General features: G+C 44.8%; 5 protein-coding genes across 6 annotated transcripts; 3 read left to right on the forward strand and 2 right to left on the reverse strand.

Moving 5' to 3' along the window:
- Window positions 1-53: 53 nt before the first annotated feature.
- On the forward strand, window positions 54-3,662 carry LOC1278251 (retinoid-inducible serine carboxypeptidase). The gene is made up of 3 exons (XM_317861.4): window positions 54-214; window positions 2,236-3,030; window positions 3,112-3,662. The coding sequence occupies exons 1-3, from the start codon at window positions 166-168 to the stop codon at window positions 3,588-3,590; spliced, it is 1,323 nt and encodes a 440-aa protein (XP_317861.5). The 5' UTR covers window positions 54-165; the 3' UTR covers window positions 3,591-3,662.
- A 145-nt stretch (window positions 3,663-3,807) lies between these two features.
- On the forward strand, window positions 3,808-7,132 carry LOC3291333 (retinoid-inducible serine carboxypeptidase). The gene is made up of 4 exons (XM_554775.4): window positions 3,808-4,084; window positions 4,159-4,385; window positions 4,458-5,031; window positions 6,538-7,132. Exons 1-4 carry the CDS (start codon window positions 4,021-4,023, stop codon window positions 7,041-7,043), a joined length of 1,371 nt encoding a protein of 456 aa, XP_554775.3. The 5' UTR covers window positions 3,808-4,020; the 3' UTR covers window positions 7,044-7,132.
- LOC133393630 (uncharacterized) lies at window positions 7,098-8,517 on the reverse strand. The gene has a single exon (XM_061659307.1). It carries the CDS (start codon window positions 7,634-7,636, stop codon window positions 7,229-7,231), a length of 408 nt encoding a protein of 135 aa, XP_061515291.1. The 5' UTR covers window positions 7,637-8,517; the 3' UTR covers window positions 7,098-7,228.
- Window positions 8,518-8,676: 159 nt separating this feature from the next.
- On the forward strand, window positions 8,677-10,057 carry LOC1268428 (proteasome subunit beta type-4). 2 transcript variants are annotated; one of them, XM_306986.4, is made up of 4 exons: window positions 8,677-8,856; window positions 8,935-9,110; window positions 9,197-9,403; window positions 9,492-10,057. In XM_306986.4, the coding sequence occupies exons 2-4, from the start codon at window positions 8,956-8,958 to the stop codon at window positions 9,943-9,945; spliced, it is 816 nt and encodes a 271-aa protein (XP_306986.4). In that variant the 5' UTR covers window positions 8,677-8,856; window positions 8,935-8,955; the 3' UTR covers window positions 9,946-10,057. The 2 variants fall into 2 exon arrangements, with proteins under 2 accessions (XP_306986.4, XP_061515290.1); XM_061659306.1 differs by having other exon boundaries at window positions 8,764-8,856; window positions 8,940-9,110.
- Window positions 10,058-10,140: 83 nt separating this feature from the next.
- Window positions 10,141-11,238, reverse strand: LOC3291335 (transmembrane protein 14A). Its single transcript, XM_554773.4, has 2 exons — window positions 11,033-11,238; window positions 10,141-10,951 (listed from the first exon to the last, which is right to left on the reverse strand). The coding sequence occupies exons 1-2, from the start codon at window positions 11,103-11,105 to the stop codon at window positions 10,638-10,640; spliced, it is 387 nt and encodes a 128-aa protein (XP_554773.2). The 5' UTR covers window positions 11,106-11,238; the 3' UTR covers window positions 10,141-10,637.
- Window positions 11,239-16,826: the final 5,588 nt, after the last annotated feature.

Genomic DNA, 16,826 nt, shown 5'->3' on the forward strand with positions numbered 1-16,826 from the left:
TCAGCTGATATGGAGGAGGTTCCCGATCTCGCCGCATGTGGCTCGTGCCGCATATAAAAGCAACCGTCAGCCGGGGTGTGTACCTGTTAGTCTCTTGCTGGCTGTATAGCGCGGGAGTATCGTGTTCCTCCGCCGTCCGGGGAATTCCAATTGCGAGTGTGCGAAATGAAGTATTCTATTGTGTTGGCGTTGGCGGTGGCCATGGTCGGAGCAGGTGAGTCAATTGTGAGAGAGAAAGAGAAAAAGATAGGGGAGGAGATTCTCCGTTCCGTTGGTGTAATTAATTAACGACCCCAGAATACCATTGGGGCAATGAAATGTGCTAATACTGCGAAGCTTAAACGGCAAAACGAAAGCTGATCCTCAAGAGACGAACTGTGCCCCTCGGTGTACAATAAGTGAAAGTGTACAAGTGTGAAACGGCTGGGTGGCGGATTGTCGTTTCAGTGTAAAATTATTATTGTGGAATTTAGTAATAAGAAAAAGTACACAAACACTTGTACGAAATGGGTAAAAACGATTGGTTAAAGTGGTCACGTGGTGGGCCGGGCCGCAAGGAATAACCACATTTCAAACACTTTAGGTTGAATTTATGTGTGTGTTTTTTTGTTGTAATGTGCAACGACTAAAGTGGGATAAGATTTCTTTTTTCACTAGTAATTGACGATGTGTAATCAGCTACTGTGACAAGCGCGCACTTGCAATAAAAGATAGCGGTGATAACGGAGAGCTACTAAACGCGATCCATTAAAGTGGAGTGCTCCACAAGATAAGGATTAAGTTCCAACAAATCAATCGACAGTTCAATGGCGATCCCCTGATGGGTCCGGCTACTGATTTTGTGATGTTGGAGCATCTTATCGAACTTATCAATAGGATTTGCGAAATGACAACGTCACACCCAAACAATGGAACCGAATGCCAAAGGGGTCATAGAGCCGAGATATTGTTTTGTTTATTCAATGCACAATGATTGAATGTTATTGCATAATTAAAGCGCAAACAGATGATAAAAAAGAAAATGGTAGTTTGAAATGCCTAGTCTAGATGTCTATAGATTAAATATAATTTATTGGAGATACTAAACACCGCATTTCACTTTCTCCTCAGAGGAAGTACAGCCAGAGGAGTCACTTTCTTCACTCTCCCCGTAACGGTCGACGTCCTCCATTCATTGCAAACGTTTTGAATAATTACTTCTACGTCTTGGCAGTAATCCACAGCCCAACTGTAGCCTAACGATAGACGAGATTGCATTCTTCACGATGCCACTTGCCATAGTTGGCTCAAGTATGCCTTTTCTCTATTCACTTCAAACGTTACTGATTCATAAAATCCTTGAAAAGCTTACTAATAGAGACGGAAAACTGGCTGGTTAAATGTACTGGGAAGTCTACTTTAGGTTGAGTTCTTGAGCCTTACTGCTAGCATATTGATCCCTTCGTTACAGGGGTATTCAGCGGTTCTTTTGGCACACCTACTCAACTCTTTGATTCTGACTATAAGCATATTATATAAAATCACATCATCAGAACACACAAACTCGGTATCAAGCGGCTCGGTGGTCCACACTTCAGAGATACGACGACTCCTATAAGGCCGGACAGAATCGAATCTCAACAGAAACATCCCTTCGTAGCAAGGACTGACATGGTACTGATAAGCCTTAGAAGCCGTATACACTGCCACGGCATGATTCCTGAGAAAAGCTCCAAGAATATTTATGCTAATCTACGGTATCATACTTAGTTCATTTTGTCCATCTTTTGGATCTGAACTACGTTTGGCAGAGGCTGTCTGTCGCACTTTTATTCATCTTGAGGTTATCCAATATTGGCAAACAACACAGAAAGCCAAAAACACAGCCATTAATCTTCCAAAATATCACTTAATTTAATGATTATCTGTACGGATAAAAGGACACTTATTTGTGTTAGACACATCCCGGTATTTGAAGACAAAAAAGGCGCAACTCGTAATGGGGAAAACAGCTGTTCTAACAACCTTATCTTTGACCACGTGACATGGCATATGGTTTAATTATAATGCACATAATTGAAACGATGAGTTTGGTTTAATGGTAAAGCGATAGTGTTTGTAAAGGTCGAATGTAGTTCGATCCCCATTAAAACCAAGAAAAAGGAACAATCAGAATTTAACACAGCAACATTTCTTAGTTACATCATATAAATACCACACTTTTCCCATCTTTCTTTTCAATTCCTCCCACCGCAGTCCCCCGCGAAGGCTTCGGTCCAGGCATGCAGGACTGGGGCTTTGCCGAGGTTCGGCCCGGTGCGCACATGTTCTGGTGGCTGTACTACACAACCGCCGACGTGCCGAATCATGCCGACCGGCCGCTCGTCATCTGGCTGCAGGGTGGTCCCGGTGCATCGTCCATGTACGGCAATTTCGAAGAGCTGGGCCCACTCACGCTCGAGCTGGAGGAGCGTAACCACACCTGGGTGCGGGACTACAACGTCCTGTTCATCGACAACCCGGTCGGTACCGGTTTCAGCTATGTGGAGGATTTCTCGCTGCTCACCAAAACGAACGGCGAAATTGCGGACGATCTGGTGGAGCTGATGAAGCAGTTCTACGACGCGCAGCCCGAGTTCCGCAACACCCCGCTGCACATCTACGCCGAAAGCTACGGAGGCAAGATGGCCCCGGAGTTTGCGTACGTGCTGGACAAGGCGATCAAGAACGGTGAGATCGAGTGCAATCTGCAGTCGGTCGGCATTGTGGCCCCGTGGGTGTCGCCCATCGATTCCGTGCTGTCTTGGGCCGAGTTCCTGCTCAACATGGGCTACGTCGATACGAAGGGTTACAATGCCATCCAGGCGTCGGCCATCGAAACGGAGCACGTGCTGAACCAGGGCCAGTGGGAGCAGGCCACCAACCTGTGGGGCATGACGGAGAACGTTATTCTGCGCGAGACGCACGGGATCGATTTCTACAACGTGCTGTTCAAGCAGGACTTTGCCGGGACGCGCTCGCAGCTGGAGCAGTTTTCGCGCGATATGCGAAGTAAGTGATGAGGAGTTGGGAGGGGTTTGACGATGTTTGAAGATATAAGTAATGTATCAATCTTGGTCCTATCTCCATCAGGTGCTATTGCATCCCGTGCCACCCGCTTGGCATCGGAGGATCGCGACCAGATCCTGCAAGATCTGATGCGCTTCGAGGTGGCGCCCGCCCTAAGCCTACCCGCCGAATCGGTCTACGGTGCGCAGAGTGGTCGCGTGTTCAACACGCTGGCCGGTGACTTTATGAAGCCCGCCATCGACGTGATGGAGCTGCTGCTGAACAACACCAGCCTCGATGTGGTGATCATTACCGGCCAGCTCGACCTAATCGTTGCCACCCCGGGCAATGTGCGGTGGATCGAGAAGATTCAGTGGAGCGGCCGCAACAACTACCTGCAATCGCCCCGCAATGCCGTCGGCCAGCACGGTGTGCTGGAGGGGTACGAGAAGAGCTACGGCAAGCTGGCTGTGTACTGGGCGCTGCGTGCCGGGCACATGGTACCCGCTGATAATCCCATCCTGATGGACCTCATCCTACAAAAGCATGTGCCGGTGCAGTGAGTCATCGAGCTGACTCACCCGGTGGACTGACACACGATCATACAATAAAGTTTTGATATTTGTATTACACAACTCATGCTCCAGAAGCACGTGTGCCTTTAATAACCCTCCAGAACGAGCCACGTGTTGTGTGAGACGAAGGTGTCTCCATAAAGGCGGTGGTGATGGTGGGGATAGATAACCTTTGCATCGGAAGTGCAGAATAATTAATCGATCGAAAGCAGATGGCGCGCAAAGATCATCATCATCTGCTGCTGCTGTCTGCGGTGACTGACATCATCTCGTGTTTGTCCGATCAGCTGAGAGATGCAGAAGGGTCGTCTGATCGATGTTATAAAGTGGCGCACCAACAAGGTTGATCATCGTAGTGTGCCTCAAATTCTTGTGTCGCTTGGTGAACATCTTCTTGTGTGCTTTGATTGTGCGTAAAATGGGTAGAGCTGTTACATGGATTGTTTGGATCACAGTAGGCAGTGAATTTCTTGCTTCCGTTGGTTAGTGACGTCTAAAAGCGTATTGTGAATGTTGTTTACTGTCTTGCTATAAACATTTCTTTGCATATTTTAAGTCGCAAACAATGGATTTGGTCGTGGGAAACAACACTGGGGCTACAGTGAGGTACGTCCGCGGGCGTACATCTTCTGGTGGCTACATCAGGCGCATACTCAACGACCCGAGACAAGACCGCTCATCATATGGCTGCAGGGTGGCCCGGGAGCATCATCAAGCGGCTACGGGAACTTTGAAGAAATTGGACCACTCGATCGAACGCTCAAGCCACGTGAAAATTCCTGGGTAGAGCACGAAAACCTTTGCCCGATTCACCTGTCAAAGTCTTTCTAAAACCGTATTTTCACGCACTTCTAGGTGAAAGATTACAACGTCCTCTTTGTCGACAGTCCCGTAGGCAGCGGGTTTAGTTACGTCGAGGATCGCTCCCTGTTGGCACGTAACACCACCACGGTGGTGAGTGATTTGGTCGCTTTTCTGAAACACTTCTATCACACCATGAGCGCCATTACGATGGCCGATTGGGAGGGAAGCGTTCCACTGTACATCGCTTCGGAAAGCTACGGCGGCCGGATTGCGGTTGAGTTTGCGTACGCATTGGCGCATGCGGTGCAAGGTGGCACGATACGCTGCAAGCTGCGAGGGCTTTTCCTGGGCAGTGCGTGGCTCTCGCCCGTGGATAGTATTGCCGCGTGGCCACAATATTTAGCCGGCCTGGGATTTGTGGATGAAGGTGGTCGTGAGCGTATCGAGCGGAAGGTAGCTGCTGTGCGCGATACAGTGAGACAGTCTGAGCGACCTGGGCTGTCGATGGAAGGGTGGCACGGATTGCAGCAGACCATCGTGCAGGAGACGGGCGGAATCAACTGCTACAATGTGCTAAAGCCAAGCAGGAAGGAGATTCAGCCGCAGGATGTTGAAAGTGATGAAGGTTGGTGAAGGATTTGGGGTTAAGAAATTTTTATATTTCTGGAGTTTTGCGTGCAACACACTCCTTCATCCATCTAACATGCTTCTTTTACCACAAATATCTTCTCTTCTTCTCTATAAAAAAAATCTATCAAGAGGTAACGCGAATTAGTTTTGTTACTTTCTGGGTATTTGTAAGGCTCTATTCGTAATCTCAATGTTTCAAAAAACTGCCTCAAGGAACGGTTCATTCCCCATCGTGGTAGACGAATCGGTTACTGCATCGGAGTATGTCCTGTATCATTTCCTGAACCGAGACTGGTCCGAAAACCATCCATTCATTAAGAAAGGTCCAGGAACTTGAATTGCAATAAGTTCATTATCAGTTCTAGGACCGATATGGATTCCGAATTGAATCTAGCACCAATAATAGTTCAATATCAGTTCCAGTACCGGTAGGGGTTCAGTATCATTTCGAAGACCGGTATTAGTTGAGGATTTCTACTAATGGTGCGAGGTTGGGATCAATTACAGGACCGATTCCAGTATCAGTTTGAAGTCAGGATATGTTCCAAGATCAGGTCAGGATATATTGGGGATCTCTATCAGGATATGAAATGGTTCGGGGACAGTTCTGGTGTAGGCTTCAGTGTCAGTTATGTTCCAGGACCTGTAGGGGTTCATAACCGGTATGGATTCTCTATAAGTTCCAGAACCAGAAAGGGTTCACTATCAGTTCCAGGGCTAATATCGATTCAAGATCAGTTCAAGACCGGGATTGGTCAGGATCTATTTCAAGCTCGGTATGGTTTCATAATCTGAGCAAGCGCTACTATCGGTTTAGAACCAGTTCCAGGGACGTGGTTTCAGGAACAGATCCAATTCCGTTATGGTATCAGAATCGATGCCAGGAACGTTATAAATTCAGGATCAGTTTTACGATACATATAAGTTTAGGATCAGTCCTAAGAACTGCTCTGAATCTGATCTTGTAAGGGTTTGTGATCAGTTCTAAAACCTGTTTGAATTCTAAATCATTTTGTCTTAATGTATCCTTTGAATTTAAGAAGCAACTGCCAATTCCGTTGTTTACACAAAAAACCTTTACTTGCTCCCTGGAGTTGTTACATACCTTCAAAATTATTTTAGGGAGCCCTGTAACCGAGCCAAAACTAACTAGTAACAGTAGATTGTAGTTCCAAAACTCTTCTACAGCAACAGCGATTGCTTTATGGCGTATGCACACGCAACACCAGCTTCGCTTGAAGCCAGCCTGCTATGATTCAAATTATCTCTGATTTATTCAGCAACCTCCCAAAACACCCCACCCCATTGGGAGGGGGGTGCTGGTTAACCCAATTTCATTCTCATTTCCAATCCCTTCGAAAGGTAATTCATTAGCACCCCCGCTCAAAACCCCCCAATACCGAACTGCGTGGAGAGCGTGATTTCATTAAACATTAAATATTCCGATTTCGATTTCTACCAACACACACACACACATACATTCGGTTTTCCTTCTCGCCAGTTCTAGTATACGGTGAAACGCTCTGGTGGTACAGTGACACCGGTCCACCGCCCCCCGAATCGCACACCAGCAGCAGCCCGCTGGAGCAGCTCATGCGTGGTCCCGTGTCGCACACGCTCGGCATCGCAGCGACGAAACGACCGCCCTGGGGCACCCAACGGACAGCCGTTTTCGATGCCCTCGGCGACGATTTTCTGCAATCGAGCGTCGGCACCGTGCAGCGGCTGCTGAACGAAACCGACCTCGAGCTGGTAGTGTACAGCGGTCAGCTCGACCTTATCGCCTGCCTGCCGGGGACACGCGGCTGGATGGATCGATTGTTCGCACACTCGCCGGCCCGCGAGCCTTTCACGACCGAGCCGAGCGGCATCATCGAGGGGTACCGGTCGCGGTACTCGGATCGCTTCACGCACTACACGGTTCTGCGGGCCGGGCACATGGTACCGGCCGACAATCCTTCCGCCATGCTACACATTCTGCACCGTCACGTTGTGGCGGACCGGTAGAGTAAAGCGCGTTAAATTTGCGTTTCGGAACGATGCAGTAAAATGCAAGCAGGATTCCAAAGGTGTGTGGCGCGCCACCAAAGCGTGAACGTGTGTACGCGTATTTATTTAAGAAACTCCTAAGAACGGAAAGAAACGTATGTACCAACGGTTAGAATATTCCTCTGCCGCATCCCCCTTATGCCCTATCCTAGCACAATCTTCCGGAGCTGGGCCCCGATCTGGTCCAGCGTGGCCTTGTCGATCCGCCGCAGCCCGAGCGTGATGACGATCTCGTCGCTCTGCTGCAGGAAGCTCATCAGATAGCGGATGGCCGCTTCCGCCTCGTCCGAGCTGGCGCCGAACGTGTGCTTGATGGTGTAGATGCGGTTCGAACCGTCGGCGCCGGCAGCTCCGCCCGGCCCGTCCCCGCTCAGATCGTTGTGGGCGTGACTGCGCACCGTGTACACGTTGGCCACCTTCTGGTGCTGGGTGATGATGAGGAAGAGCTTGTTGGCAAACCGATGGTACACGATGTCGGTCGGCTGACCCTCGATGACAATCGTCTCGATGTGATCGAATGCCGCCGGTTCGGTCGTGCTGGTGGCGGTCATGGCGATGCTGCTGCTGCTGCTGCTGCTCCTGCTGCTTGGTGTGTATGTGTGTGAGGCACTGGGTGAAGTGAAGACGACCCGGATGTAATTCGCTGATATTTCCTTTTTTGCCTTTTGTCCCCGCCCGTGGGTTGGGCCGCGGCTAATGATGTTTGTCTAAAATAAAACACAAACCCCACCACAAACCGGTAAGGTGTACACAGGCCAACGATCGATTGTTTTAGTACGACACACACACCGGTGCGCATACATAGACACACGCCCCGCTTTAGCTTGGTGCGCTGTGCCCCGGGAAATGTGTCTATCACTGTCGTTTTGGGGAGGTGGGAAATTTGAAACCGATTGGTGGGAGGGGGTTGGGCTATCGTCGCACCGCACCGGATAAACACTTCATTCCGTCGCCGCGGATACGACGAAAGGACGAAAGGACGAAACACCACCGTCCACCCGCCGGACCTTTGCAGACTCCTCCGCCTGCGGGTGTAGATTTGATAATAGCCCCGCACCGCTTCCCGGTTCGTTTTTCACGCGTACAACCGCAAAACGATGCTCCGCTCCTTCAACCGGCGTGTTTTGGAGGTCCGTTTTTCCCTGATTCCTTGAAGCGACACTCGGTTGGAATTTTCCTATTGCCACCGTGTTTGCCTTCCGACTCACAGAACCAATGCAACGAGAAAGCTTTTCCACTTTTCCTCCGTCTCACGATGACGGTGTTCGTTGCCAGTTTTTCGTAAATTCACAATGAAGTGTGGTGTGTCGGTTTTTTTTGTTGCTCGTTTTTGCCTCCTTCAGCCCCACAAACAAGCACAAACATTGCGTCGCTTCCGATGAAAACATCTGATTTGCCGGCAAGGTTAGACCACGCGCGGGCAAAAGCGCGGCTTTTCGATTTCCCGGCATATTGTCGCATAATTAGGAGTTAGTCGATGAATGTAGTTATTTTTACATACCTTATACAAATTTTGCTGCAGTGTTTGAGTGTTTTTGTAAAACTTATCACATCCTAAACAAAATAATGGATGGAATTTTCCACAGAATCACGCACTAATGTCAAGAGCGCTTCTCTCTGTGCCAAGGTGCTTAGCGACACAGCAGCGGCCCGTCCCACCTTCTCTTGTAGATATTTTGAGCGAACAATGACAGTCACGATTTCGGCTGTCATTCTTGCCGTGACAAACAAAATTCAGACTCATTCCGCGTTTGCTGTTTTTAATAAGTTGGTGAGTTGTTTTTACGTGCGAAACAATTCTATTCAAGTAAAATTAGACTTTGTGTAATAAATTTCAACCCTCCCGCAGCATAGCTAGTGCCCGTACAAGATGTATCCGATGGGAGGTAACTCGATGGCCGGGCCGTTCTGGAGCAATGGCCCCGCTCCGGGCGCGTTCTACAACTTCCCCGGCAGCACGGCCGCTGGCGGTGCGATGCAGGCGCGATCGGACACTCCCGGCGAGTTTGGCACACAGCGGTCCTAGTAAGCGTTGGACAGTGCGGAAGGTGGCTCAATACGCTCAACCCACTAACCTCAAACTACGGATTCGTTCCATTTCGCTTTTGCAGCTACCCCGTCACCACCGGCACCTCCGTCGTCGGGCTGATGTTCAAGGATGGTGTGATCATTGCGGCCGATAAGCTGATCTCGTACGGGTCGCTTGCCCGGTTCCACGACGTCGACCGGGTGTATCGCATCAACGACAAGACGGTGCTCGGTATCGGGGGCGACTTTGCCGACTTCCAGTACATCAAGCGTCACATCGACCAGAAGGTGTAAGTGTGGATGCAATCGTGTTTTTTTGTGCAACTGTTCATTTTGATTTTATGATGAATTTTGAATGCCATTTACCGCCGTCACCAGCATCGACGATCAGTGCCTGGACGATAAGAACGAGATGAAGCCACGCTCGTTCTACAACTGGCTCACGCGGGTCATGTACAACCGGCGGTCGGAATTCCAGCCGCTCTATCTCGATCTCGTCATCGGCGGCATGCAGGACGGCGAACCGTTCCTGGGGCACGTGAATCTGCGCGGCCGCTCGTACACGAGCAACGTGGTGGCGACGGGGTACGGTACCCATCTGGCGCTGCCGCTGTTGCGCGAGTGGTCGGAGAATCCGACCGCCTACCAGACCCTCGGCCAGCCGGAAGCGAACGATCTGATGAAGCGCGTGATGGAGGTGCTGTGGTACCGGGACTGCCGCAGCGACCCGAAGTACTCGCAGGCGGTCTGCACGGCGGACGGCGTCAAGGTCGATGCCGACTGTTTCGTCGCCCAGAACTGGGAGCTGGCCCACACGATCAAGGGCTACTAAGCCGGGTGTGTGTGTGTGTGTGTGGTGAAGCAGAGGGGGTTTGGAGTATAATTTACGGAAACATCTTCTAATAAAAGCAAGCGGTAAAAGGCTTTGATGCGTATTAAAATTAGTTCGATTGTTGAATGGTACTTCGTCACTTGAATGATTATTCCTAAACTTTTAACGCAAAATAACACATTCTAACACACGACATTGATATTAAACATTTATGTCAGTTTATTTGTACGATTAAAGAATAATTCAATCAAAATGGTGCCTTTACTGCACCAAAACCATCGTGCTTCGCTCAGCAATCAACTGCAGAATTAGGCTCGTGGCGCTAATAACCGTCTGTCTGATCTGTCTGTCTGAACTTTTGTTGGCAATATAATATACAATTGTTCGTACACGAATACAAAAATCAGTTCCCTGAGATTCCGATTGTACCGTTTTCAAGAATTTGGCTCCCATTAATTACAGTCTACAACGTGTGTCTCCTTAATGGCGCAATATGTGCATAACAATAAACGGCTCCACGGCGCATTATCCTGACTTTCGTTGAGGCCCAAATCAGAATAGTATGCTTTGTAGAAAAATGAATGATTTTAGAAGATGCTATTCTGCAGCAAATGCACTGGGGTCTCATTTTGATTCCAACAATCCTTCCCTACAGATGCCAGCTGGAATGATGCTTCACAGCGCTCTCTCGGTCACTCCAGCTTACGGCCATCGGTTGCAACGCTGATCGTCCCATTTACCGGTATTGGCTTCTCGTTCGACCCCGAGATGAAGCTGTCGCCGTACATAAAGATCGTCCAGACCAGGACGCACAGCGACAGCAACAGTATCAGCCCCGGTGGCATAAATGCTCTTGTTTTGTAGAACCGTATCATCATGACGACGATGAGCAGAAACAGAACTACGAACTGTACGTACGGGAACGGTTGCTGTAACGAATTGCACCATGCGCCCGCTCCGATGGCCACTCCGAACACGAGCCCGGCATAGAGGGAAGCGGTAGAGCCTGGATAGAGATAGAGAGGGAGGGAAAAAACGGGAAGAATGTATTCCGACCATATCTGTACGGAAAGCGAATCGTTCTTACCGGCACGCTTGTAGCCCACGATACCACCGATGGCGACCAATAGCGCAAACACTATTCCGACAAAATCAATCATCTTGGAATGGCACAATCGCTCGTCGTTTGGGGAAAATGCTGCCGCTTTCAAGTGGCTGTGCGTAGTTTTGTATTTTTTCCTTTTTTCTAGCAACACATTATGACAGAACTGGTCTAAATGTCGGACAGCAGTGACAGTGCGTGTATTTTGTAAACAAAAAGCAGTGCTGCCAGATACAGGAAGCTCTATGCTGCGTTACGCTAGCGTTACGCGTAACGCTTGTAGATATACTTGGCTACTCGATCGTTTTTTGTTCGCGTTTACTAGTAAAATATTTTATGATTGTGATATTTAGAGAATGGTGATGAAAAGTGATTTTAAAAATTTAAAAAAATATCCATCATAGTTCAGCATTTAGTTCGAGAGTTGCCCAGGTATGTTAAACCGTTTCATGGATAACGAATTTCTAGCACATATACTTGCCTATTCACTTTCTTAAACATACTTGAATGATAATTCTCATGGTCATCATGGGAGATATTTTTTTCCTTAGTAAATTAAAACCGACACAAAAGTTTAATTTTGTTAACGTTTATTTGTTCTTCTTGTTAGACCATACCAATTCATTCACTCACTAAAACGCACTTTTTCTCGATATATATCTACTATTTCCCTTTTGCACTTTTATTTCGATAACATTAACCAACACTTGTATTGAAGAAAACCACACACACACACACAAACACACATTTATTCCTGGTTGTAGAGTCGATGCGTTTGCTGGACAAAACAAAACTCCGCTAAAATGGTAAACACTCACCAAATGATCCAGTAGTAGCAGTAGTAAGAGCAGCAGTGTGCGGCAGGATACCACCAACAACATTTCGCATAAACTATGTATGTACTTTGCAGCGCCACTAACAACACTAACAAATAGCTCAGCTATCGATTACTTTTCGAACGAATCACACCAAATACTACCCCCAAATACCATTTTTAAGAAGATTGAGCAAATGTTTGAATGAAGAAGTACGAAGAAGCATATTTGTTCATGTAATAAATGCATAATGAAAATGTTGAGCTAGCTTACTTAAATGTTGTACATTCGTTAAATTGTTAGTTAGAAATGGTTGATGATATTGAGATTTGAAGACAGTATTGGAGTTTCATATTTGCAATAAAGATAATATGTACACAGCATAGAAATACATAATACAAAAATAGCATGTAATGGGTTTTTAAATATCGATTATTTAATATAAAAATATCCTCAGATGACAAAAATATTAATTGAATTATAATAAAATATGAAATAAAACCAGTAGAGAAGAAAAATTAAAAAAAAAAAGATAAGAAACAGGAATCATCTCCAGACCAAATCCAGTGTGTTCGATGGCTTCCTCCCATTTGGCGTCCGCCTCAGCAACAGAGTTCGTGCCTCGAAGATAACGACAAAACCCATGAATATAAAAAAGAGCAGCAAACTATTAATGGCGAATTAAAACATGAACTTTAAATAAAGAAATTTTAGGAAATGCAGCACTATAATCATACACAATTCCCCGGAGTACAAAATTTCGAACATTAGTACATCAAATAAAACTACACGGTACAAACACCATAAACTTACTTCCTTGCTTGTTTGTTTCATTAATTATACGTGTGTATGTGTCCTCTGTTAACATTACATCTAGGTTTTGTTATGTGGTTCGCGGACTATTGCGTGTGTGTTGCGATGATTCTTTTTTGTTTCACTTTTCCTTCGAGCTGCTTTTCGTTGCCACCATGCACCACCGTAGGAGTTGTAAAGATTTTTTTTATGTCGATTTTTTCTGTTTCCCTCCAAAGAAAGTAACACAACTATCGGTAAGTGTAAAAAACACGTTACGCACTACTAACGGCGCGGAGTAACGGTAACGCGTAACGTACGATATCGAAAGCTCAGAAAAGCTGTTCACGATGATCCCGTGCTACTTGGATCATCCACTTGGGAACGGGATTCATCAACACAAGTTCTTTTGTTTGCAATTGGGAGTAAACCAACGACGCTGGAGTACACACCACACCGGGTCGCTCGTCCCGTGACACCGGAATGGACCGGTAACGGAAGTGTTGGAACTGCTCCCCCCCCTCTCTCGATTCACATCGACGACGACACACACTTTCGCTGCACTGCACAGCAACACTATTGTATCCTGCCGATTGGAAGAGTGTGTGATTCTATCTAAGTTTGATAGAGCCTAATGTATTTCGCATTCTAGGCGACATACCACGCTAGCTATTATAATGAAACAATAGTAGTTCTTTACACGTGCTACTCAGAGGCAAAGGAAAAATAGTGCGCTACGTACAATAACTGCACACACAAACATACACACATTGGCAAAAGCAGGAACTGTACAGATCGGCAAAGCGTAAAGGAGGCCCTCTGGCTGGAGCGCGTGGCCACCACATGTTCGCATTTCTGTACGCAGAGGCCGCGCTCAACCATCCTTGGGGGAGGGTGGATGAATTGCTCACGGTATGTTCTTTACTCCACACGTGGCGGCTCCGCGGCCCCTAGAACTCTCCGCGGCTCCCGGTCCAGGAACTTCTAGAGCCTGTGCGCGACCGCGCGCGCGCACACACAGCACCGGTTAAAGAGTGAGGATTATTTTTTCTTTTCTTTTATTTTATTTGAATAAGTGCGTTTACTGCTCTCCCTTACTGCTTCTGCTTCTTCTCCTTTCTCTTCTTCTTTTTTCTTTACTTCGTTATGCGTTCTCTCGCTATGTTTGGCCGTTAATCGGTTCCATTATTATATTGCTACTAACGCTACACCACAAAGTAAACGTGTGTTTCTTCTGTTACCGTTTCACCGGTACAAGAGCCCTAAAACTATGCTGTGTGAGAGTGTGTTGGTGTGTTTTATTTAAATGTGGATCGTGGATTAATCATAATAATATTACTTCAAACTTCATTTTATTTCTCTTGTTGTTGTTGTTGTTGTGTGTTTTGTTGCTGTTGTTGCTGTTGTTGCTGCTGTTGGGTTGCGCTCTATATGATGCGTAATAATGCTCAGCCGCAGCGTTATCCATGCGTCTCTCCTCCCACACACACACAACACACACTAAACGTTGCCAGTAGTCCGCACAACACACAGTGGTTGTTGGTAGAGAGAGAGTGAGAGTAGAGAGAAACTGTACACACATTCACACGGCACACGCTTGTAGAATGAAGGAGCTAGTAGTAGAGCTAGATTTGTTTTTATAGGAGCTGCAATAAATGTTTCGAAAAGAGAAAAAGAAAAAAACGGATATTTTCATATAAACGGTGGTGAGAGAAGAAGTGCATGGGGGAGGGGGGGGGGGGTTTGTTGTTTGGTAGAGGGGGTTGTGGCGAACGGCGAACAAAGACAAGACAAGAGGAAGGGTCTTGTTAGCAAGTAGAAGAACACGCGAGAAAGGTAGTGAGAAGATCGCGCACTAACGGGGTGGAGAGAATTGGACAAAATGGTACAAATCAACCGATGAAAGTAAAATTTATTCAAACCAATAACTAATACGTCGTCTCTGTGTATCAATTGTATACGGTGTTAGGGTAAAATAATCATTAAAAGAAAAAAAGGAAAGTATATGTAAGTTACAGAACAAAAAGCTGATAAAATCAAATCCCACAATCGTACCCCTTCAAAAACAACGAAACACAACGTAAATATTTAGTCCAACACAGCAAATGCGTTTCGTTTTGCGCTGAAAGAATGAATATGAGAAGAAATGTCATAAACGATCATCAAAAAACTGGTATATATAAGCGAATAATAATGAAATTTTAAATGCAAAAGGAAAGGATAATATGATAAAATAAAGGGTAAAAAAGTAAATAATTTCAAATGTAGGTTCGTAATTCGTAATCATTGTCCTAAAATAGCAGCGGGGTATCAGCGGCAACTAATGCGCTAATTAAGATCGCTAGGTAAGTCAATTATATAAACTAACATATAATATATATGAGTTCATGTATGTAGCAATTTATTGGTTTTGGTAGTAAAATGTTTGGTGTTTGTTTGGTGGTGGTAACAGTATGACATTTAATAATTATTCGTAGCATAAACTACATTAGCATCACATGTGGTAATAAATCGGTGCAAATGTGAAAACATTACAATAAAAATGCATCTACGATCAATTTGATTTAAATATATATTGCACATTTATACTTAGTAAAAGGTATTGTGGGGTAAATCATTCATATAAAACAATGCTATAAAAAATCGTCGATGAAATGTATTATATCTAAAGCATTTTGTAGCACAATATCATCATCATCATCATCATCATACTCATCTGTGATCGGTGAACTTAAATTGCGATCAACAGATACATCTATTAAAAAAATATAGGACAACTCACTTCATCCCGCTAAATAGCCACCACCTAATGTGAAATAAATCAGTTCTAATGGGTTCGATATAAGAATATATATTATATGCGAGAATGGTTCGTAAATCTAATTTAGTTAAATTGCCAAATAAATATAAATATAAATATGCTTGCATTTCTACGGGTGCAAAAATTGTAGAAGTTTTTAAATACTATTGTTATAATATTATAAAAATTTATATATTACATATAAATATAATAGCACGGTATTCAATATCAAAATTGTAAAATATTATCAAAACATTTCATATTCAATCAAATCAGTCAATCAATGCTCATGTGTACAGGCGTAAATAAATAATGGGTACATACATATTGGAACGCATATTTCATATAAATAGCATGTATATAGAGTTTGATAGCAGTCAAAATTTGATCAATATTATATATTATACCCCATATTTCATAAAAGTAATAAATATAAATGCATTTTATGGATGTATCGGTACCGGTTAAACAGGTTAGTACTTTCATTCTTAAACAGTCTAAGAACAACAAGAAAAACGATGTATATATATAAATCGAATAATCAATTCATTATAAATTGGCAAACCATATAAATATATATATGTAATACGAAATATATAATACGCATTTATAGAACCATAGATATATGTATATACGAATAGAAATGTATATAATATAATAAAAAAGGCAATGGTGGTTGGCTTATGGGCGACACCGAAGTATGTAAATATTATATGTATAATAAATGGTTAATAGTCATTTAGATAAAAAGGGGTGGAAACATATTTCGCGCATAAAAGGAAAAAGGTATACATCATTAATTTACCGTGGTGTGAATATCACAATACTACGCCTTAAAAAATCATTCACTAATATCAATGAAGAGCATCATATAGTGGTGGTGAAGGGCAGGATGCTAAATGCCTCACTTCTGCAATGAGTCACAGAGAGCATAGGGTTAGAGACACATAATACATGACACAATATTGTTTAACACACCAATTGGAATAATCGGTCCGCTACCACCACGTGTGAATTGTTAATCGAATATAGAGAGATTCATCATCATAAAATCATATAGGATTTGATACTAAATGTTACCTTTTCGTGAGCTGTATTGTATTTTGGTTTAAGTAATTAGCAGTAATATGTAAGAATGCACCCAAAATTTTAAACCTGCATTTAACACTGATGTGTGTTCGCTAGCTGTGTTGCGAAGTTCGTCGAACTGTGCACTAAACTTTAGCTAAGAAAGATCTCCCAAACAATTTTAAAAAATGTCTAAAAAACACCATATGGACAAGTGTACATAGTTCATGAAACAGGAATCATTTGCCAGCAGCACATTTGCCTAACGTTCGTACCAGATAGACGAAAAGAACAAACATTTTAA

Source organism: Anopheles gambiae, chromosome 3 (genome assembly GCF_943734735.2).
Source record: "Anopheles gambiae chromosome 3, idAnoGambNW_F1_1, whole genome shotgun sequence".
Taxonomy (NCBI): domain Eukaryota; kingdom Metazoa; phylum Arthropoda; class Insecta; order Diptera; family Culicidae; genus Anopheles; species Anopheles gambiae.